At 45.4% G+C, this 23,671-nt stretch overlaps 1 protein-coding gene across 1 annotated transcript in view; it reads right to left on the bottom strand.

The window, feature by feature from the left end:
* LOC148481234 (annexin A2-like) overlaps nucleotides 1–23,671 on the bottom strand; it is a 37,951-nt gene that overhangs the window by 6,621 nt on the left and 7,659 nt on the right. Inside the window, exons 3-12 of the mRNA XM_088453774.1 lie at nucleotides 18,039–18,135; nucleotides 15,057–15,148; nucleotides 9,097–9,210; nucleotides 8,644–8,734; nucleotides 8,095–8,174; nucleotides 7,954–8,013; nucleotides 6,242–6,332; nucleotides 2,527–2,622; nucleotides 694–752; nucleotides 236–358 (exon numbers count right to left, since the gene is read on the bottom strand). Of these exons, the coding sequence (XP_088309900.1) occupies nucleotides 236–358; nucleotides 694–752; nucleotides 2,527–2,622; nucleotides 6,242–6,332; nucleotides 7,954–8,013; nucleotides 8,095–8,174; nucleotides 8,644–8,734; nucleotides 9,097–9,210; nucleotides 15,057–15,148; nucleotides 18,039–18,135 (903 nt within the window). The remainder of the gene's footprint in view (nucleotides 1–235; nucleotides 359–693; nucleotides 753–2,526; nucleotides 2,623–6,241; nucleotides 6,333–7,953; nucleotides 8,014–8,094; nucleotides 8,175–8,643; nucleotides 8,735–9,096; nucleotides 9,211–15,056; nucleotides 15,149–18,038; nucleotides 18,136–23,671) is intronic.

Raw genomic sequence — 23,671 nt, 5'->3', positions numbered from 1 at the left:
TCCTAACACTGCTTAGTAAATAGACCCCTGAATCAGGAACTTCTGGAACCTGGCAGAACTTCCCACGGGCCAGTCCGGGACTGTGTTAGCAGGAATCGCCCTATTGTAACTGTACAACTCTGTGGGCCCATTAGTAATAGGTACCATCAAGGGGCTATCGGCCTACGGCCACTGCACAACCTGCACCCATTTTGGATAAACCGGTGAACATCGTATACAATGGACTGTCCATTACCTGGATGGATGAGTAGAGGGATTTCCCGTACTTTCTCCTGTATGCCGCTCGGATGCTCAATAAATCAACCTCACTCCGAGAAATGAGTATACGGTTTAGAGCCGAGTCTTGGTTTCCCAGACCCTGAGAGAGAAAACGAGTATGACTATCTACAAATCTATAAACATTTTTTTTTTTAAATTTGAACATACTGTACATGTCGATTACATTTGTAGAAAGAAATATATGTGAAAGTTCATATATGTGGAATTAAAGAGCAGTAAGCCAAAATGCAAGTTAGTTGTTTTTTAAATGAGATCACTACAAAACGTTACGGCAAGTAAAAGCTTAACAGGTTAGAAGAAGTGTGTGAGCCCTATTCATTGACGACCCTCAAGATGTAATTGGCCGCCCCATAAACCTGTATGACATGCCTGCTTTAATGCAGCCTACAAAAACTAGTGCAGAGAAGCCTTTACCTTCATGGCGTTGTGCAGTCTGTCCGCGAAATAGAGTGGGGTGTCCTTTATCACAGCCGCTAAGAGAAAAGAACACACAGAATCTTACTTTACCATGTGACAGCGATAGAAATATTCAGCAAGTTACAGTATCCCACATGAAAAAGACACTTTGTAACCATCACAAATTTACATGGGTTAAGGATATATTACATTGTCCTTGTCATCCACCTCACTGCAAGCTACTGACTTCTGGGCCTGATTCAGAGCCGGCCGCTATTTGCGGACGGTCGTTCTGATAAAGGGGCCGGATATTTAAATTAAGCGCTCGCTCTTTGCGGTCTGTTGACGCCTCTATGTCTGAACGAGCGAACAAAACATGCGGCCGCTATTTTGAAAAAAACGCCCCCTGGCCGCTCGCACCATACGTCATCTCCGCTATTTATTTGATTAATCGAGTACATCGAACGGCGTATGAACTGCTCGCTATTCTTGTGGTAGGATTTTCCTACCGCAATCATGCGAGCAGTTCAGGCTAAAAGACAACCAAGTGACGTGGTCGATGACGCTTCTTTGTTAATTACGCATTCCCTTTAAACGCCCGTTTTGACCATTTGGCACGCCTGCGGTTGGATCTCCACTCCCCGTTTTCAAGCACCTTCCCCTGTTACCACCCACAAACGCCTCATCCTGTCACTCAAATTAGCAGGCATTCGCTATTTTGCGAGCACACGATTTCCGACCGCACTGACTGGTTGGCGCATGCGCATTACGACCCATACGCATGCGCAGATGTGCGAACATCGCTCGGAGGGAACGAGCGGCCGCTTACGAGCGGCTCTGAATCAGGCCCTCTGTTGCCAGCCATGCCAGACTCAGATGCCTTTCTGTACCTGTAGTGTCTGGAAGAATTTTCTGAAATAATTCTTATATGCTGCTGAGTTTTCTATATACATCAGTGTTTCCCAACTCCAGCTCTCAGGGCTCCCTGACAGAGCAGGTTTTACAGATCTCCTCAGCAGGGCTGGTTGGCGGCACTGTCACAGCCCCTCGGCCCCTGCATCTGGCTAGCAGGGTTCCTGAAACGGTGCTGTAGTGGCGGTCAGTGCGTCCTGCAGACACTCAGGCCACGCACCAGGGCACACATGGCGCTCCCACCCACTCACCCCTGGGGGCGAAGCCTTATTGCGATATGCACTCAGGGGGAGGGGGTGGCATCAGCAGCACAGGGCACGCTAGAATCCTGTCATGGGGCTGCTCCAGTCCTCAGTATCATAATTGCAATAATTAGCTAATTGGTACCACCTGTGGATCTTCTAAAATGTGTCAGCCAGTAAAGAATACACCTGTGCACCAACTAGGAGATCTGTAAAACATGCACTGTTCGGGTTCCCTGAGGACTGGAGTTGGGAAACATGGATATACATATTAGTAAAGGCGATGTATATGCTGGGTTACCTCAGTCTTTCCCCCCTCCTGTGCCCCCCCTTCACGCCCCTGCTACACAATGGCGAGATTACAGGAATTGTGCAGACAGGGGTGGGGTCATGTGAGTCGCGTTATCGGCTCCCCCGGATAGGCCAATTACAAGGGAGAGCGAATGGCGGTGTTGCTTTTGCCGACCGGTAGACTTGCCCACTCTTCCGGGGGGCCTGGAGCGCCGCTTGATTTTCGGGAGGCTCCCTACCGTCCGAGGAAAGTAGGCAAGTATTCTTTAATTGTATTGTGATACAATTAATGTACATCGCTGCATAACATGCTGGCGCTCCATAGATAAAGGATGAAGATACAACTTTGCATAGATTACTGACACACTCCTGTCCATGTGAATGTGACAATGACACAGGCACTCACCCAAGGTCAATAAGGATTTCTGGAAATCGTCTTTAAAATTATTTTTAATTCTTTCCTCTATGTCCACAGAGGTTGAGTTCTTGAAGTGGTCAAACACTAGAATCAGATATGAGGAATGGTTATTAGATAATACAGATCACATAAAATTACAGTCTGAATCATGCGTCCTAAAGCTTTGTATGACCAATCCTTAATGGGTCATATGGTCATTAGGACAAAAGTCAATGAGTTCGCAACTGTTATATTTGTGCACAAGCGTCACTATGCATCAACTATTATCAATGTAATTTGTAATACAGGACAACATGCTGAAGCACTGGACAGTCATGCAGACAAATCATATACTGTATATCTATTATTCCAAACTTAGACCCTGCTCCCAAATAAGGTGTAACGTGCATGCCACAGCCACGATAATGGGGCAGAAGAGGACCCGGAATGGGGGTAAGTATAACGGGACAAGAGGGATCGGTAAGGGGGTGGGGCAGTGCTGAGGCAAAAGGCACTATTGGCACTTGGAGTGGACATGGGACTATAGATGGTAGAATATACAGAGGGAGTAGTATCAGCTGGGGGCAATAATGAAGTGTTGGGTTTTGAGCAAGAACTTGAAAAGTCGAAGGTTGAGGGAGAGTCTGGCAAAGGTGGGGTAGGAAAACAGAGGCGTAACTAGAACCTTGTGGGCCCCAGAGCAACATTTTAACGGGGCCCCTGGTTCAATGCTTCTAAAAAGACATCTCTCTCTACTGCTGTTGTTCATTGTCTGCCATAGAGAAGTCCCCTATTTAAACGTATGCTTCATAGTAGTGCCCTAGTTCATTTTATACCCCATAGTAGTGCTCTGGTACATATTATACTACATCCTGCGTTGACCTCAGTTCACTTTATGCCACCCACTGACACTATGCCAAGTTCATATTATGACCAGTTCACATGATACCACATTGTAGTAGTGCACCCAGTTCATCTAGTAGTGCCACAGTTTATATTATGCCATCCAGTGCCCCAATACATAGTATGCCACACTGTCTGGTCCCCAGTTGACATTATACCACATTGTAGTGTCCCAGTTGACATTATGCCACAGAGTGCCTCCAGTTCCTATTATACCACATAGGCTGTCTCACTTGGAAGGCCCCTGACTGTGCAGAAACCAGGGATCAATGAAGGAGGACACAATGTGCAGTACACTGCCTCTGATGACCACCTTCTCCCAGGTCCAGAGCTACATAGGACTGAGGAGGGTGGAAGAGTTATTGCAGTAGAGAGTGAGCCAGGCTGGCACTGCATGAGGAGGATGGGTGTGGTGTAAGAGATAGACAGTAATTAGATAGACAATGTCTAAATAGACACCAGATGTTAGACAGTCAATAGTTAGACAGGGACAAAAGGTCGACAGGGACAAAAGTCAGACACACTAAAGTTAGACATGTAAAAAGGTCGACAGGTACAAAAGTTCGACATGAAAATGGTTGACACAAAAATAATCAACATTTTTGTTTTTAGTCCTAATCTTCACCCTAACCCTCCCCTTGTTGCCTATCCCTAACCCTCCAGTAAGTGCCTAACACTAACCTTCCAGTAAGTGCCTAACCCTAAATTTTTTAAGTGTCGACCATTTTTGTGTCGACCATCTTCATGTCGAACTTTTGACCATGTCTACCTTTTGTACCTGTCAACCTTTTTACATGTCGAACTTTAGTGTGTCTGACTTTTGTCCCTGTCTAACTACTGACTGCCTAACATCTGGTGTCTATCTAGACATTGTCTGTCTAATTACTGTCTATCTATAGTCTGGAACCCAAGGGGGATGGGGCTATCAAGCAGTGTGATAATGCAGGCAACTAAGCTTATTGATCCAGCCTGAGCTGAGGTGCCCCATGAGAGAGGGGGGCCTGGGATACATGCCCACCTGTACCCACTACCTTAATCCATCCCAGTGATGCTAAGAACAGGGTGCAATGAAGACACTGGTGAACTGGAGGAGTCCCATAGCAATGGCATCCACTGCACCCACTATACAGTAGTTATGCTCCTGTGTAAGAGGAAAGCACCAAGGGTGGAATGCAGCAAAGTCAATAATGCGGTCAACCCCACAAAAATGCAGTTTTCGGGGGTCTGACCGTATCTTCAATGCCCAGTTGAAGCCTATGGTCTTCTCTTCACGGCCTCCCCCCTGGGAGAGATCCGATCGGATCCCTCCCAGCACAGAAGGACACCAGAGGGACTTCTGGGTCATAAACACGGAAAGTCCAGCATTCGCAAAGGACAGCTCTTGCCGTGATTTTCTTCACGAATAAAAGTAATTAACATCAGCATGCATGCGAAGGGTGGTGGGATGTATTGAACCAGGAATGCGATGCGTCATGCATCCCACGCCAAATGAGAAATGTTGGAGGTGGAGTGAGAGGTGGTTACCTGAGAGCAGGTGACATGTAGGTCACAGACAGATTGAGTAGGGCATAAGTGAGTGCATATCGGATTGAAGCCAGAGCAATGGGAAACGAGGAGTAGGTGAGAGCTTTGAAGGTGACAGTAATGAGTAGCTTGTTTAGAACTCTGCTGATGAAGGGGAGCCAGTGTTAGCATAGCGTTGTGGCCAACGTTGAGCAGATGGAGAGGAAGATTAGGCTCACATTAGATTTTAGAGGGGAAAGATGAGTGAGGGGAAGACAGGAGAGTAGGACAATACAATATTCCAAGTAGAAGATAATGAGAGAATACTTAAAGGATTTTGTTGACATCCTTAGTGAGAAAGGGACATATTTTGGCAATGTTTCAAAGTAAGAAGTGACAAGACACCTTAAAAGGTTGGTTGCGTGGATTGAAGGTATGGGCAAAGGTGAGGATGACACCAAAGCAGTGTTCTTGGTGAACAGGGAAGAGTGATGTAGTCAACAACTAGGAAGATTAGTGATAATGAGGGAGGGGGTGATGAGCTCCAGTTTGGACACATTGAGCTTTAGGTAGCATTGGGTGAAGAAGGCAGAGAGGAAATTAGGCATAAGAGATAAAACAGAGGTTAGGGTAGTTTTGTGTGTTGACTGTTGTGTCTTAATGTATTAGTTCTACTAGAGAAGAGGCATAAAGGAATTTGAGGAAATGAGTGATCAGAAAGGAAGGAGATTAAACAAGAGAGATCTGTGATGGTCAAGGGAGTGAAGCATGGCATGGTTGGCTGTATGGAAAGTGGTGGAGAGGTCAAGGATGACGAGTATGGAGAATGGAGCCTTCAATCTCATCGTAGTGAGTGCAATCTCAGTTGAGTGTAGAGGGTGAATTCATGATTAAAGAGTGTTGAGAAGGGAAGGAGAGGAGAAGTGGGTACATAAGCCACTCAATAAAACAAATGTCTTAAAACATGGGCACAAGTGTGATTTAAGTCTCTGATCTGTGCTTGGCATAAACCAGACACCGATTACTGTTGCCATCTTGTACATATAATGTCAACAGAGCACACAGTGTTCTAAAGTGCAAAATTGTCATATTATGTTGGCATTCACGAACCGCTACATTACAGCCGGCGGAGGGGGGGTGCCAACCAGTAGGAGTAAAACACTTCCACACATGAACTGATTTCCTTTTAAAATCCTGTGGGATGGAGGATGAGGGGCAAAGTTGCATGAGATGCGACTGTGTCACTGAAAGTCCATCCCGTACCACCGTGCCAGTTATGTGGTTAAGATAGTTTCCACATTACGTATGCTTTAATGACCTCGTATAAGATGGCCTTCGCTCCGTTCTGTAAGGATTGTGGTCCACTGAGCGACGTTGGCAGTGTTCTTAGGTCCCAGCTCACTCAGAATCTGTGAACAGAGGCATGAAAATGCAAAACACTTTACAGGGGGCTGTTAACAAGCATAATAATTAGAACAAAGCCAGCTTGCTACATACGTACAGATAGACAGGCGCTAAAGATACTAATATTTAATAAGAAGACCACAGTAAATAGTAAAATTAAACACTCAAAAAATTAATAAAAATACATAGAGGATAGGAATTGCTAAAATGACCTATTAATGGAATAATGAAAATAAAAATAAAAAATAAAGAGTAAAAATATATATAAATAAATTAGAGAATTACTTCAACTAAGACAATAAAAAATGAATAGGAAATTAAAAGCAATATTTGTTGTAATTGCATACAATCTGCAATTACAACAAATATTGCTTTTAATTTCCTATTTACTGTGGTCTTCTTATTAAATATTAGTATCTTTAGCGCCTGTCTATCTGTGCTTTCGATTTCTTGGTAATTGTTGGGAGGGTCCAGATTCCTCCACCTCTATGACGGCTGCTTTATACTAATTAATCCCCTGGTCCTCTACACACTCCCTACATTTATCCTGGTCCACTGAGGTGGTTATAGTCCAGCGCCTATTTTTTGTCTGTGTGTGTTGCTACATACGTGACTGCATTATAAGCGTCCTACATATCATTGCATTATAGGAGCACTAGGCGGCAAGTTTATATTTTCACATATGAATCACGAAGGCAAAATACTGTACTGTTCAGTGTTACCCTGTAAGTACACCGCAGCTGCCCCTTAAAGTGTCTCCTGCCCCAACACCATTACAGGCAGCTGAACCCTCACTAGAACAGTGTCCTGATGGGAACTCATCCAGGTCAAAAAGCTGAAACCGATTTACCATGGCAATTTTCGCCCGCAGCCTACGTATGAATCACCCATTGAATGCAAGTGACCCCTCCCAAGTTGTCAATCACTGTCTGTTTAGTTAGAGAAGCACAATTCTCCTAACATAACGAGAGATGTATTAAGCTGTCTAAAAAGTGGAGAAGTTACTCATAGCAAGCAATCAGCTTTGAGGTAGCATTTATCAAGAACAGTCTACAAAATGTTAGGTAGAAGCTGATTGGTCTGCTATGCCCAACTTCTCCTTAGCTTGACATATCTTCCCCTAGTGAACTGATGGTCAGATAGTGTTACGTGCGCAGGGTAATTCAAAGCGCAGGTCTCCGTGAACATGGCGTCCGTGCCGTGTTCTCAGTGATTTGTGCAGCGAGGAAGAAGGACTCCGGAGAAGTGAGTGTAATACATGGGTGCACAGTGTGTGGTGTGGGCCCCCATGGTCCCAGGGGCTCAGGTGCACGGCACACTCTGCACCCATTAGAGATGTGTTGCTGCGTTTCCCAGAGAACCGACAACAGCCGAATTTAGGGGCTCCGAGTTGAACTGAGTCTGAGTTCGGAATCACTTTGGTGTTCCGAGTGGAACAGAGTCCCGGTACGGTTCTGCAGTCAGTTCGGAAATCGGATTTCAAAAACGAACTCGTCGCTGTGTACAAAGAGGAGCAGCTATTGCAATAATGTGCTTCCCTATTTAGGGATGGCATTACCGGTATACATCCACTAGAGGGCGCTATAAAACCTCATATAAGACATAGATTTGCCTAAAAGTTACAACCTTAGAATCCTGCTCAATGAGTCCATAGTCGATTATCCCAGAATCCTTTTCTCTCTTGCCCTAGAAGAAAACACACATTATACTACAAATCCTGCGTGCAGACATTATGGACGTTGTCAAATATTCTGCCTACATTGTTACCTTGGCTAGTGCTAGGAGAAGACCTGTGTATGGTTGACTTGTTTCTGATATAATGTTCTTCTCCAGTTCGGTTTTATACTCTGTGTAGGAAAGACAAACCAGAAATATGAACCTGCTTGACTATGACTAAAAGCTGTTATCCGCCGGTGTGTTGCGGTCAGCGACTGAGTCCAAAACCATAGAGCTGGTGCAGTCTTAGATGGTGCATCCAATTGCGCCTCTTAATACGCACAGCGGTGGATTAGCACCGTAAAAACGCTCAGCCGTGGCTGCTATAGCCTGCACCTCTTAATCAGGTCCTGAATATGCAGACATGTCCTTATGTGGGTGCCGATTCAGATAAACCTTCATTATTTGTTTTCTTGTTAGCATATTTTATTTGGGTTGTTGATTTTTTAATGGAATAAATCTACATTGTTTTATGGCATTGCACCAGAGCATGTTTATATATTCATTATATATATTATTATAAGGCCTTGTTGGATGTATGCGCTTTGTATGATATACAGGTGAGTTTGACACTATAATGATTAGAGTGACCTCTCTTACCTTGCCTGTAACATGTCTGTATCTCTTTGAGCTGTTCATTAGATCTTGTGGAAAGGATTTCAGTCAATGCGGCTTCATCTGTACCTAATCCCTGTGCCAGAGAACACACATACTGGTCATTGTGATCTAGACAAGTCTCTCTCATCTCTTCCGGCCATTAACATGGGGCAAATGCACTATAATCATATATTCTGTTCTGTTCTACTATAAGACACCTACTTACAGTATAACAAAAGACTAACCAAAGTACTTTGAAGGGTATCCGGTCGACTTCCCGACAAAAAGAGGTCTATTTACTAAGCCTCACCCTGAATTGGGCACGTGATCCATAAGAACGACGACAGGACATGAAAAGTTGGACTTTTAGGACACCCTGCCCGTTGACATGATGATTGGTTGAAAGATGTTCTAACACCCAGGAGGTTGAGGTAACCTCAGAACCAATCTTCTTACCTTCATTGCTGCTTTCAGTTCCTGAACATCATAGGCAACTGGAGTCTTCAGCAAACCAATGATTACCTTCTCTAGATCCCCCGAGAGAGCTTTGCTAATGCTCTGCAACAGGTCCTGCAAGAGGACAAATATACATTTTGAAACACTTCCAGTTTGCCCAAAGTAAAATACCGAAAAACATCACCTATCTGCAATAGTTATCATTGCACCATATCTGCAATATTTGCTGTGATGTGGAGTAGTTCCAAAGATGTCCATTCCAACTAGGAAGATATTCACTTATTTCATGATTGGAAGTTGCCATTCTGTATACTCATCTTAGCTAATATGTGATATATTAACTAAGAGCAGGGAATTGTAGAATTGAATTTAGCAATCCACTCGTAACCAATGACTGTTACTTTCACACACAATATTGGTTCAGTCCTCAAAAAGGCGTCCTTCACTGATGTTCCTCAGTGGTGTCGCTAGATTCCTTGAGAATTGATAAGCTTCATTCTCAATACACTGCACAACAATGAAAATGTTTCTGATGTGAAAATAGTTACTTCTAATTGATTTCAGCATGCAAAGACTGAATATGACATTTAAAACTCTCAGTTAGCTCTGAGTTCCGAGATATAGCCCATTTATGATGATGTAGGGGTATTCCTAGTGACGTGGGCAGAACGGAGAGAATCTTACCAGCAATCTGCGTTCCGCGCAGAGGGGGCGGGGCCTAATGACCCAATTAAATGAATCAGTTATTTGTCCCCTCCCCTATTCAAATATATGAGATTCATGGGATTACCCACACAAGATAACTGTGGTGCACTGAGTGACAAGCATAGTGAGCGATTCCACCAAGACATTTCAGCAATGGAACAAAGATATCAGGGTAGGTGATCACTACTGCTGGACAGTGACAAGAGATGCCCCAGAAGAGGAGTACAAGCGACAAGCAAAGAGAAAGCACCCCCATGAATAGGCCACTATATTACATAGTACTTTCATATGCTGTATGTTTGTTTTGTATGCTGTATGTTTGTTACATATGCTGTATGTTTGTTACATATGCTGTATGTTTGTTTCGTATGCTGTATGTTTGTTACATATGCTGTATGTTTGTTTCGTATGCTGTATGTTTGTTACATATGCTGTATGTTTGTTTCATATGCTGTATGTTTGTTTTGTATACTGTATGTTTGTTTTGTATGCTGTATGTTTGTTTCATTTTGTGTTCTTATTTGTGATTGATTGAATTAAAACAACTGTTATTTATTTTCTATCAGGAAAATATCAGATTATTTTAAAATAGCTTTTCACTATGACTATATTACTAATGTACATACAGTATAGTGCAAGTAGTGTAGCTCAAAAATAGAAATTAGTAATGTACAGTATGACTATTTTTAGAAAGGAAACAAATTAAAAGTATTCATTTGTTGTACAGAGATATTGGTGGTTCTTTAATATACTATTATACACACTGGTGCAAACAAACATGATAGCAGATGCTAGCCCCATGTAGATGACATAGATTATGCTCCAAGTCTTTCCTCTCTATGTCATGTCCTCTGCAGGCTGCATTCATGGCAGAGTCGGGCAGCGTTTGCATTTGACAGTGTCTATTATCAGTGGTCATTTAAAGGGGCACAGAGAGGTGTTGGGTACACATTACCTGGGATTGGACTTCTGTAGGTGCCCGTGAGTGCACTACACCCTATGTGATCCTACAATCATGCCCCTAGTGCATAAAACAGTGGAGTGTACATATGCTCCCCCCGGCCCCAACACCCAGTACCTGCCCAAAGTCTTGGTGACCTGGGTCACTGTTGGCACCACAATGCTTTTGAGGCCCCAGAAGCACACAAGCTGGTACGTCAGGGCTCCAAAATTAAATTATTTTACAGATGAAATGGATCTCTTATGTTTTCTTAAGGTGGGTACACACCAGGCAGATCTCTGCCGACTCGCCGTCACGCCGTCAGATCGGTCAATCAGGTAAGCTACAGTATACACACTTACCAACCGGTCGCTCAGCGTGTCGTGTGCTGACATCACAACTGGGCAGGCATTTGAATATGCCTGACCAGCTGAGATGTCAATCACCGGCGCTCCCTGCAGCATGTGTACAGATAGTCAGCTGACCTCACGTACACACAGCAAGATGCGCCAATTTATTTGCAGATATGGCTGTGAATGATTCACAGACATATCGGGGGAAGAGACCTGCCGACTTGCTCTCGATATATCGCCGTTGGACTGAATGGCCGATATATCGCCTAGTGTGTAGCCAGCTTTACTATCTGAGAATTAATTGCACAGCAATGCGGCCCGGTAAGATATTTGAGGGGAGGGATTGGGACCCCTTCAAAATTTCGCTATAGGGAGATCCACAGTTTTTATTTCACTTCTGATTATATTAGTATATTGTTATGTACTACATAGACATTTACCATAGGATCTGTTCAGCCAAATTGTTCCTGTGCTATAAAAAAAAACAATTCTTTAAAATGTTATCAAATATCAAGGAGCCCCTTTTCTTTTTTGGGATAGGGTAAGTGATATGTGCACGAAATAAACCAATTTGTTTTGAGATAGTAAAAGAAAATACTTATATTACTGACTGACAAATGGAATATTTTGCATTATAGCCACCTCATGATTTGAATCGAATTTCCAGCTAAAACAAATTTATTGACATGGTATACAAATGTTTGTCTCCGGGGTTTCAGAAACAAATTATTTTCTTTCCCTACAGTACCAGTGGTTATGCGATTTGCATACTGTATCTGTGAAGTGATTTAGGGGTCTATTTACTAAGCAGTGTTAGGAGACAGAGTGAAAAGTGATAAGAAAGTGATAAAGTGCCAGCCAATCAACTCCCAACTACCATCTCACAGGCTGTGTATGAAAAATGACAGTTGGGAGCTGATTGGCTGGCACCTTATCACTTTCTTATCACTTTTCACTCTGTCTCCTAACACTGCTTAGTAAATAGACCCCTTAGTTTTTTCCATGTGCTGGGTATGTGCTTTGCAGTTTAGCAATTACGAGCTATTCAATGGCTGACAAGTCTATGCAGTTGTACACCGGATAGTACCAGTTACATTTTGGTAGCATTCAGTCAGTCAGCCACTTTGTAATGTAATGTGGCTTTTATTCACTAACATCTAGATAAAAATATAAATATATATATATTTTACAGCATAACATTTTTTCTTTTTCGCTTATTGACACATAACTTGGATTTACACTGAGGAACCTAGATGGTCTGCCATCGCACTTCCAATAGCATGATTACTCTCTAATCATGTGACCTCCCCACAAACCAGAAGAGAGGCAGGAAATCCGACATCAAGTCCAAATATATGTGGAAGCCCCAAAACAAGTATCTGGGAGCTTCACTGCCAGAATTTCTCTGGGGGTTCCGCGCCAGGGCTACTGGCACATCTTAGTGGGCGTTACAGCACAGTTCAACATGAAGCCCATAGGTCCATGTAAGTAACGAGCACCCCCACTCTACATATAGAAGAGCACTTATCAACCAAAGTGCAATTGGAAGGTGGAAAGTGGGTAAAAGTATCAGGGCCACAACTAGGGGTGTGCGGGCAGAGCGGCCGCACATAGCGCAGAGCTCTGTGGGCGGGGACTGACTCTGCAGCAGTGCCGCCTGGAGGGTCCTTAGGACATTGCAGGTGTGCATGGGGCATCCTGAGGGTGTTCGTGGCGTTCGTGGCCCTGCCCCCTCCATATGACATCACATGGAGGGGGCGTGGTATGCAATAGGATCACTGGTTACGGCTCTGGAAAGTTTATAATGAAACCCAATCACCACCAGCAAAGAAAACACTCCTACTTTCAGCAAATGTTTGCACCTCTGCAAATTACTCCATCTTACTCCTCGAACCACGCGCTTTTGCACCTGCATAGAATAAGCAGACAGCATCACAAGAATGGTACCAGAGCCATAACTAGTCTTTTTGGTGCCCTGGCCACCCTGGGCCATAAAGAGCATTGGCGCTATCCATCCCAACGCCCCCCCCCTTGTTTTTCAAATATGGACAGAAGATGGGTGTCTGAAAAAATGCTCTGGAATGTTGCCCACATCTACAATAAAAACATTCAGCTCAGGCAGGATGGCCCTACTGACACATCTAATGGCTTACTGTGATGGCTGGTCCTCTATATGCTGGAATTATGACACACAATACACTTTGTAATGTTTGTATGATGTATATTAAAGCTGGATAAGTGCTAATGCTACCCTCTTCATGGACTGGCCACACTCACTCTAAAATCAAGCATTTGGAAACCCCCCTCTAGAAATCCTACGTTTGCCAATGAAACTCGTTGCACAACTATATCCAGGTGTCACTACCAAATACAGGCACCCATTTACCAACGAAGTATAACCCAGGCTTGCCTACCCTCCCGATTTGGCCGGGAGCCTCCCGATTTTCGGTTCCGCTCCCGGCCCCCCGGAAAGGCAGGCAAGCCTCCCGGAAGCCTCCGACCCTCCCGTCCTCGCCCCTGAAAAGATTAGAAACCCCCGCAGCGGGGGAGCCGGTGACGCGATTTGCGCTGAATCGCGTCATCGCGGCCCCGCCCCCTGCTTCACACTGCCAAAAATAACGGCATTGTGAAGAGGGGTGGAGCCACGATGACGCGATCGTGCGGCTCCGCCCCCGGCTCCACCCCCAATGTACCACCAACTGGCTGGCCCGCCCCCGGCTCCGCCCCCAATGACCGCCCCCGCCCCCCCTGTTAGCCGACAATCAGCTCCCTCCCGGAAGGCTGGAGATGATTGTCGGCAAGTATGAGTATAACCCCTTTAGAGCTCGCTAAAGGGGTTATGCCAGGTTTCTAGATTTAACAAACAGCGGTAATCTAAGATTACCGCTGTTTGTCAAGCATTGCCGGCAAAGGAGACCCAGCGGTGCCTTTCCGGCTTCAGCAAAGCCTTCCAGGCACTGCCGGGTCCCCGTGTCATGCACGTGTGCAGACGTACCGTAGCGCATGAGCATAACACTGGAGCCCCATCTCTGCCAGCAGCCCAGCAGAGGACATCGCCAGAAGGGTAAGTATTGTTAAATACCGTCCAGTACATACTAAATGAAAAATTGCACTGGTGTTTAATATCGTTGATAAATGGGGGCCACAGTGTGAATCCAATGGCTGCAGTGATAATACACAATAATTATGCAGTAAAACTCACCAGCTCTAGCTGTAGGAGAGCGCTGGTGAAGCTGCAGGGAGAGATAGATTGAAACCGTTGCCCATAACAACCAATCAGCTTCTGCCAGTTATCTAGCACAGTATTTGAACTGACAGATGCTGATTGGTTGCTTTACGCAACTTTTCCACTTTATTTCTCGCCAAGGCGTGATACATCACCCCGTATTATCAGTCATATGTGTATGATCGTGTTAATATATCTATAAACCCTTGTAAATAATACCTGTTTTGAGTTCTGATGTCATCACATCAGTGTTCTTTAGTAAAATAAACGTGTATTATAATGATAAATGATAATGCACAGCCTACTGTATATTATATAGGAGTCACTTGGGATTTCTATGACCTGTATAAAAAGATCTTTCATATGGTCACTGAACTCCGTTATGACTTGACTTACCTATAGAGTAGGGAGCACACTAAACCATACAGTACTGTATATAATACAGTATACCTGTTGAAGATATTATGTACTAAGCCTCGGAGAGTGATAAAGTGGACGGAGATAAAGTACCAACCAATCAGTTCCTAACTGTCATTTTTCAAGCACAGCCTGTAACATGGCAGTTAGGAGCTGATTGGTTGATACTTTAATTCTCTCGGAGGCAGAGTACATCTACCCCTATGTAATCACAGCATCTCTCAGACATGGAATTGTACTAGCAGTATTTACAGTACACATAATATCCATGGGGATATATTTAAACACAATTAAATGAGTGGTGGTCTCTTGGCTATACCTGCTGAACCTCGGTCTTGTACAACTGAATCACCTCTTGCCTCTGGTTATTGTTCAGCAGAGTCACTAGGTCAATGAGTCTTTGCCAGTTACCTGTCGTTATTCAAAGTAAAACAAACAATTAAAATGAATTGATGGCAACATTATCAGTGTACAAACTGTATGGTTTTCTTTTATTTTCAAACATCTACATATGTTAATTAGGGATGTGCAGGCTCGGATAGGTTCGAGTTTGCATGCCGAGTTCGGATTTTTCCCTCCAAAAAAACGGAACTCAGAACGAGGCAAAACGTCATCTTGCATGGACAAACATCATCACTCCTGGACTTTTGTCCAGGTATGATGACGTTTGTCCATGCAAGATGACGTTTTGCCTCGTTCTGAGTTCCGTTTTTTTGGAGGGAAAAATCCGAACTCGGCATGCAAACTCGAACCTATCCGAGCCTGCACATCCCTAATGTTAATATTACGCCTGGAAGTTTCTTTATTGCTTTTAAACCTATGTGGGAATTACTTCTACCTTCACTTACTATGTTGGCTCTTTTGAGGCAATATAGATGGTTAAGTAACCAGAGGCGGTAAGAGAGGCCGGTGGATGGCATTTATGGTAGGGGCAGAATGGGCCCCGGGTCCATTTCAGTGAGATTGTGCACTAGGGGGAGTGGCTGTATGGACCAAGAGCTTCCTAGTGGTCCGTGCCCTGCATTCAGTTGTACAGGTCTAAAGCATAGGCTTTTATCGAGACCGAGTGCCCAACGTAGGCATGGGTCTTAAGCACTGGGCCTGAGACTCCCATCAGCGGCTCTTGGTGCAACAAAAATACCATGCCTTCTTCCTTTTGAAATGTTATTGTCCATTTTCTGTGTATGTTTTTGCTGTTTATACAGGTACGCACATGGTCGACACATCAAGATGGTGGCATCTGAGGAAAGCAAATTGTTGCTCCCCGTGTCAGAACTTGGTCAGATTGTGCCGTTCACTAGAGAATGAGGACTAGCCACAGTAATGTGCTGGAGTATTCACACAAATGCAAAATTTAGATGTTGTTTTTGATTATCAGGGTCTGGGCTTGTTTGAGGAGCCCAGTGGGGACCCAGTTCAGCTACTGAGCGCGACTTAGTCCCCTTTTGACAGTCAATAGATACCAGAAGGTAGACAGTAAATAGGTAGACAGGGTTAAAAGGTTGACAGGTAAATCGTTGACATGGATTTAGGTTAACAGGGTCAAAAGGTCAACATGGTAAAATGGTCGACACAGAAAATGAAGACACTTTTTTTGTTATTTAACCCTAACCCTCCCCCTATTGCCTAACCTTTACTCTCACCATGGTGCCTAGCCCTAACCATCCCTTCTGCAACCTAACCCTAAAAATAATGAAAAATTGCATCAACTTTTTAGGTGTCTACCATTCTCATGTCGACCTTTTGACCATGTCGACCTTTTGTCCCGGTCGACCTAAGTCGATGTCAACCATTTAACTGTCGACCTTTTGACCCTGTTGACCTTATGTCTCTGACAACCGTCTGGTGTCTACCTATTCACTGTTTATCAATGTACTGTCTATCCACCATATGGATACTGTCCGACAGGCCCACTACATTCCCATTAGACATTTCCAGTGCTATTTTCCCAGATATATGTACTATAGAGAAATCACCAGGAAAATGCAGCTGTGCTTGCTGGGATGTGTAGTTCCACAGCAGCTGGAGGGCCACCTGTTAAATAACCCAAATTCACAGGATCCAGAGCAGGGGCGCCTTAAGAGAGGAGGGACCCATGTGCATTCCCTGTCCGGGGGCCCCCTCTTCTCTCTCTGGCGGCCGGCAGCCGACTCACGCTGCTGGCTGGCCACCGCAGCATCAGTAGGCTCTGGGCACTAGAGTGTGCCCAGAGTCTACTGCAAATGCGCAGATCGCCAGGGAAATGGCGCGGCCACCATTTTCCCGGTAATTTCCTCACTGTGTATGCGCAAAATGCTGGAAAAATGGTTGCGCGGCCATTTTCCGGGGGTTTTGAGCAGTGCTGAGACACCCAACGCGGGACCTCGGAGAGGTAAGTTTTGGATAATATGGGTGCTGGGTGTGCGGTGCGGGCCTCCCCTGCACCGCACATCCTGTACCCATTATAGGAACGCCCCTGATCCAGAGGTAGTGCTGGTTACAGTGCTATTATACCTGAATCAGCAGTTGGTCGCCATGCAATCGGCTTCCACCACCTCATCTGACTTTCCCCCACAAGATGTCAGTAGTGAGAAACTATACTAAAGAATATATATTAAAGAGTTTTCTCTACAAATTCTTATAGATTTCTCAATTCAATTGAAATATTTACGCCAGTATGTACAGATTCCCAGAATATGGGGTATTTATCAGAGCTTGGCATGAGAAAAACTGGTGAAAAATAAAGTTTTAACCAATCAGCTCCTAACTGACATTTTGCAAACACAGGAGGTGATTCAGCAGAAGATGGAATTGCAAAGCCGCACACAAGAAGCTTTGCAAATTCCGTCCTTGCTAATATGTTAATGCAGTCGGAGGCATCATGCAGAATTGGATCATCTCGGCTGAGTGACCATGAGGTTACACAAGCTAGCCGTCGCAGATGAGGGAAAGAGACTAGGAAGTCTCTGTAAGTCAACGGTGATCCTGGCTTCTTCCTTCCCCCTCAATGGCGGCGACACGCTTCTATTTAGTAAACCAAAGGCCGCCACCGCCCGGAACCGGCAGCAGACTGTCAAACACTGACAGTCTGCTGCCAAACTGCATGCGATCACGCAGGACCCGTACTGCACGTCTGGCACCTGAGCAGTTTCCTGACCATCGGGAACCTGCGTTGCACTTGCATCAGGCCCACAGTCTGTAAAATGTAAGTTAGAAGCTGATTGGTTACTACTTTATCTTTACAATTTTATCTCTCTCAAAGCTTTGATAAATATGAGAAGTATACAGTAACTATATGTCAACAGCGGTTAAACACAAGTACCTTTGTTTTGCAGCATCTCGTTAATTTTCTCAATATCAGCTCCTGGTTCAAAATTCTTCTGTGGTTTGATTGTGCCCAGAGTTCCCCAAGTCATCACCTATGGATGATTAAGTAAAACATTAAAAACACATTTAAAACTGAAATGACTACATTGGGATGTGGATCCTATAATGAAGTTATACAAATGTTTTTACACATTTGGGTGGTGATACAATAACCCGCAATACATAGTAGCCTTGACGAATATGTCTTTCCAAGTGATGTTCTGGATAATGTCATAAATTAGCTTAAACTGAGCAGCGTTTTAGGAGGACAACTGAAAAGTTTAATTGAATAAAGAGGTGGTTCTAAAAAGAATGAGGTTTGGAGTTTGTACAATAACTTTAGCATCTGCCAACATGTAACACTAGGTGCATATTGCTACTATGGGGCAGTCCCAAAGAGCATGATTTGGGATTGCACAATGGTAGAGAAACACACATGTATGCATTAAGGGTCCACTGATTCTGTGGTTTGTAAATGACCCTTAAGAGTTACATTTTGAATACATGTTACTTTATTGCAACACAGACAAGGGTCAAGATCTTGACAGCAGACGTGACACTTTAACGTAGAAAAGATACAGACAAAGGGCCTGATTCAGAGCCACTCGTAAGCGGCAGTACGCTCGTTCCGAGCGATGTTCGCACATCTGCGCATACGTGCGGTTTATAATACGCATGTGCGAACCAGTCAGTGCGGCCGAAAATCGTTTGTTCGCTATATAGCGAATGCCTGCTACTTTGAGTGACAGGATGAGGCGTATGTGGGTGGTAAAAGGGGAAGGTGCTTGAAAACGGGGAGTGGAATTAAGAACGCAGGCGTGCTTAAAGGTCAAAACGGGCGTTTTATGGGTGTGCATAATTAAAACAGCAGCGTCATTGACCACGTCACCTGGTTGTTTTATAGTCAGAACTGCTCGCAATATAGTGGTAGGAAAAACCAACCACAAGAATAACGAGCAGTTCATACGCTGATCGATGTACTTGATTAATCTAATAAATAGCGGACATGACGTATGATGCGAGCGGCCAGGGGGCGTATTTTTCAAATAAACGTCCGCATGTTTTGTTCGCTCGTTCAGACATGGAGGCGTCAACAGACCGCAAAGAGCGAACGGTTCATTTGAATAGCCACCCCCTTTTTCTGAACGAGCGAGCGCTAATTGCGCCCGGCTCTGAATCAGGCCCAAAGCCCACGTCAGTGATTACTACTTAGGAAACCAACATGTTTTTCAAGACAGTGATATTATTATTAACTGTTACTTTTAATGTGCCACAAAGTGTATGAGTGCTGTACATGGTAAACAGATAAATCATTGCACAGTAATGGGGTATCTGTATAACTGCATAGCACAAGTACCATATATTAATATCACACCATAGACTGTGTAGGGCAGAAAACAGGGACAAGTGTAAGGAAACTCAGTAAAGATAGCAGGAGTCACATGTGATTCAGTACTCAGTGATCCTGTACCCAACATATAACATATGGGCGAGGAGACGGAGTCAGTGTTGGTGCAAGGGCAGGAGACAAAGGAGTAGAGCACTGGTGACATGGAGTGTGCTAGGGAAGGTAGAGACAAAGGATGTGTCAGGTTGCGGCTTAGGAATGGCCGTTACTCAACCCAGAGTCGACTTCCCCTGACTTCTCGAGTGGTCAGATGCTAGGTGTGGCAGCGAGTGACATGCTGAGGATTATGCCTAGGGACTTCATGGACATCCATGCGTTCCTCCGTGACTTGGTTCCTGCGGGTGCTGTCATGGGCGCAGCCACGACAGTCTTCATCACCTGACTGGCCCTTTACCCAATGGTAGCTTGGTTGTTGTCAGCTGACACTGTCATCCTATAGACCGCTACCTTAGGGTATTTAGCTTGGCTCTGGACAACAGGAAGTTGCCTGTACAACGTTGTTACTTCCAGTGTATACTTGCCGTTACTACGTTCTAGGTTCCTTGCTCCTCTCTTTTCAAGAGTTATCTCTAGTGTTCACCTACAGCGTGTGTACTCAGTACATCCATCAAGTAACATCTCGTGATACCATTCTTCTGTGACAGTGCTGCAACTAAAGCCATAGCGTGTGTACTTTGTACATTCATCAAGTACTATCTTGTGATATCATTCTCCTGTGCCAGCGCTGCGTCTGGGTCCACAGCACGTGTACTCCATATACCATCTAAGTACTACTTCAAGTGCTATTCTACTGTGCCAGTGCTGTACCCTTCAATGGGCATCCAGGATATCTTCCCAAGTTACATTCTCCTGGGTCTCACCTGTGATTGTGTTCCTCTATTTCCCACTTGTACCGGATACCTGACCAAAGGGCCGCGACCTGCTTGCTGGGTGCAGCTAAAACCCAAATCCCAACTGGAGGGGTCACTGGTGAACACCTCCTGGCAAGTTAGACTCCACACCTTTGGTCAGATCTCGCCAACATCCGGTAACTGTGGACAGAGGCGTATCTACCCATTGGCCAGGATGGCACTCGCCAGGGGCACCAGCCAAAGGGGGGGGTGCCGTCCGGCAGTGCCACCAGCAGACAATGGGTGGACTACCCCACTAGTCCCCCGGGCCCCAAGTGTAGGGCAGACCGCAGTGAGAGCGGTCTGCCCTACACAGTTTACAAACATACAGCCGCCAGCTGCGGCTGTCTGTTTGTTATAGCAGCCAGCCAATGAGAGTCAGACAGACTCTCATTGGCTGCTGCGTCGACGGAGGGAGCCGGCTGGAGCTCACTCATCCAGGAAAAGATGGCGGACATGCAGTAGGAGAGGCGAGAGAGGACAGAGGGAGAGAGGTCAGGGGTGGAGAGCATGCGGCATGGTGATGGTATTAGAGGCAGAGAGAGCGGATGAGATAGGTAGGAGGTGACACCATGTATGAGATATGAGACTGACAGTGATCAGGAGTTATTCCAGTGACAGGTATGCTTGTGAATTACTGAGACATTACTTCTATTTTCAGTGAAACCGAAACTGTTCACAAATATGTTATGTAACAGCAGATGGACTTGACTGAAGCGTGAATGAAAATGAATGGAGTCTGTACAGTAAGCAGGAGATAGATATAAGATATGAGAACTTCTAACACAGTGCGACTTTAACCATTATGGACATAGGAATAGACGGTAGATGATACAAAGCCTGATTGTCAGTCACAGCTCTATATTTGCCATATCTATATTCGGAGCATCTCGGCCACTTATCTCCAATCGGATCTCTCCCAGCACCCCCTGCGGTGTGTGCGGTACTCGACGCACGCGCAGAAGGACTCCCAGAAATCCTTCTATGGCAAAGGACAGCTCTTACCAGGAGAGCCGTCATTTGTGTTTTCCTTCATGCATACAGCGTTAGTAAACCCCGTTGTGCTCGCAATGAGTGGCGGGATTCATCGTATGCAAAATGTGATGCGTCATGCAACCTGCCCACTGTCTTTTCCTACGTGAGAACGGCCCTTCCCTCCACGTTCCTCCCTTCTGGAAGTAATGTTTGAAAAGGCATGTGGGTCTGCCATTAATTATGCCGGTATTCACTTACATATGCAGAACAAAATCATGCAAGATACCTACACAAGCTGGTATAGTACCAACTCTGCAAAAGCCCTCCATGTACAATCTATATATGACGTGCATGGAAGAGGTTTTTATTGTTATAAAGCTGTTAGCAAAATTCATATAGGTTCAATACAGAAATCACAGCGCTGACCTATTCATTATAAGGTCGGGATGTACTAATGTTGCAGTGACCATTCCGCCAGTCACCGCAACCTTACTAATCACATATGTACTAAAATATGCAATTAATATCGCAAAGGGCAGCTCTTGCGATAAGAGCTGCACTTTGCAAAGCAGCCGATGCCCGGTGACAGGGTCTCCGTGGGACCCCGCCCCCTCCGAGCCCCGGGAGCTTACTGCTGGTGACCTGTGCAGGAAGCCCCGGGCTCCTCCTCCTCCTCCTCCTCCCTGCACCCAGAAGAAGATTAGGAGGAGGAGGAGGTGGAGGGCCCAGGAGGAGCGCGGGCCGGCGACCATGGAGAGCAGGTCAGTGGGGGCCAGCGCTGGGCGACGGCAGGGCGGCGAGGCGGCGGCGAAGCGTCGGGAGCGGGGTGCGGTAAGAAGCCCATAGGCTTCTATAGGGTGACGCCAGGTTTTTATGGCGTTACCCTCTGCACCGATAAACGTGCGGCCAGGGCTTAGTACAAATGAAAAATGCGGTAAAAACCCAGAAAGCAGGGTTTTTAATGCATTTTTCCTTTAGTACATCCTGGCCTAGATGAGTTACTTGGGGAAGTGGGACATACAGATGTGTCCTCATACACCTATTGTTTTTAGTGCCATATGGAGCGATATTCCTGAAATAACCAGAGAGGGCAGCCAGGTCGGCATAGCAGGGGGGGGGGGGGAGTGGCTGGGATATTACAATACATTGGTGGGTGGAGCTGGGGGCGTGGCCACTTGATCTAATAATTTTTGCCCCACCCCCGTTACACAATGCAGCAATTACTTTCATTGTGTAGCAGGGGCGGGGCCACGATGACGCGATTCAGCAGAGGTTTGTGTAGGAGGTGAGGGAGGGGGCGGTGCTTTGTTCGGGGAGGTAGGCGGGGAGCGGGGAGCGCCACCCGGCCGTCCTGGGAGAGTAGGCAAGTATGTTTTCATTTGTACAGTGTAGAAAGGACAGCTGGAAGTAATGCTGATGTCTATGCAGTTTAGTGATTATGGTGGTCTACAAATGCGTCTAAGTCATACTGCACATGCGTAACGGTAGAGTACATATCCCGCAGTGTCATTGACAGTCATGGAGCATTTAGGGAAGGTAACAGGGGAGTAGCTGCAAAAATGCTGACATGTCGTTACGGTTTTCGGGGTGTGTCTCAGTTCCGGCGGGCATTCTGTGTGACCCTAGGGTTAATTAAGGAAAGTGATTGGCTACTGATCTGCGGCCAATGCTGCGTCTTTGTAGCAGATGATTGGAAATGCGAAGCTGCCAGTGGGCGTCTCAATACAAATACCGGGCGCCTGTGACAGGTCGCAGATTAAGCACAACACTGCGTGGAGCATGGGGTGTATAGGATGCTCCAGATTTAGAATGGCTGCTGAGCTGTACAGTAAAGAGATAGAAGTTACTATATGTGCCAGGGCGGAGGTGTTTTGTCAGAGGAAGGGGCTTGCGTGGAATCTCCATCGGGCCATATAATACCCCGGATGTAATCCTGTCGGCGCATGTACTGAGGAGAGTCTACTGCACATATGCAAAATAGATGGGAAAATGGTGCCAGTGGCCACAAGGTAAGCAAATGCAATGGGCATAGGGTGTGTGGTGTGTGCACACAACCTGATCCCATTATAGATAAGCCTCTGTGCCTAGACCCATGACATGTTTTCTAAAAGAATCCGGCTAACGAAGGAATTATATCTGACAAGCTTATGCCCCACTATTGTCATGACTGGAGGAAGTTGCTGATAAGGTTATGGAGTGTTATTCACAATTTCTTGCCTTCTCTCAAACTGGGCACATGTGGGCGATGAAGTCACAAAGTAAACCCCTGTTGTGACCACACACGAGATATGTCTTAAAGTCACTGTATGTTGTGGT

This window comes from Taudactylus pleione, unplaced genomic scaffold (assembly GCF_031769625.1).
Source record: "Taudactylus pleione unplaced genomic scaffold, aTauple2 ptg000587l, whole genome shotgun sequence".
Classification (NCBI taxonomy): Eukaryota; Metazoa; Chordata; class Amphibia; order Anura; family Myobatrachidae; genus Taudactylus; species Taudactylus pleione.
Note: the sequence above shows the minus strand (reverse complement) of the source record. Positions and strands in the feature narration are given on the sequence as shown.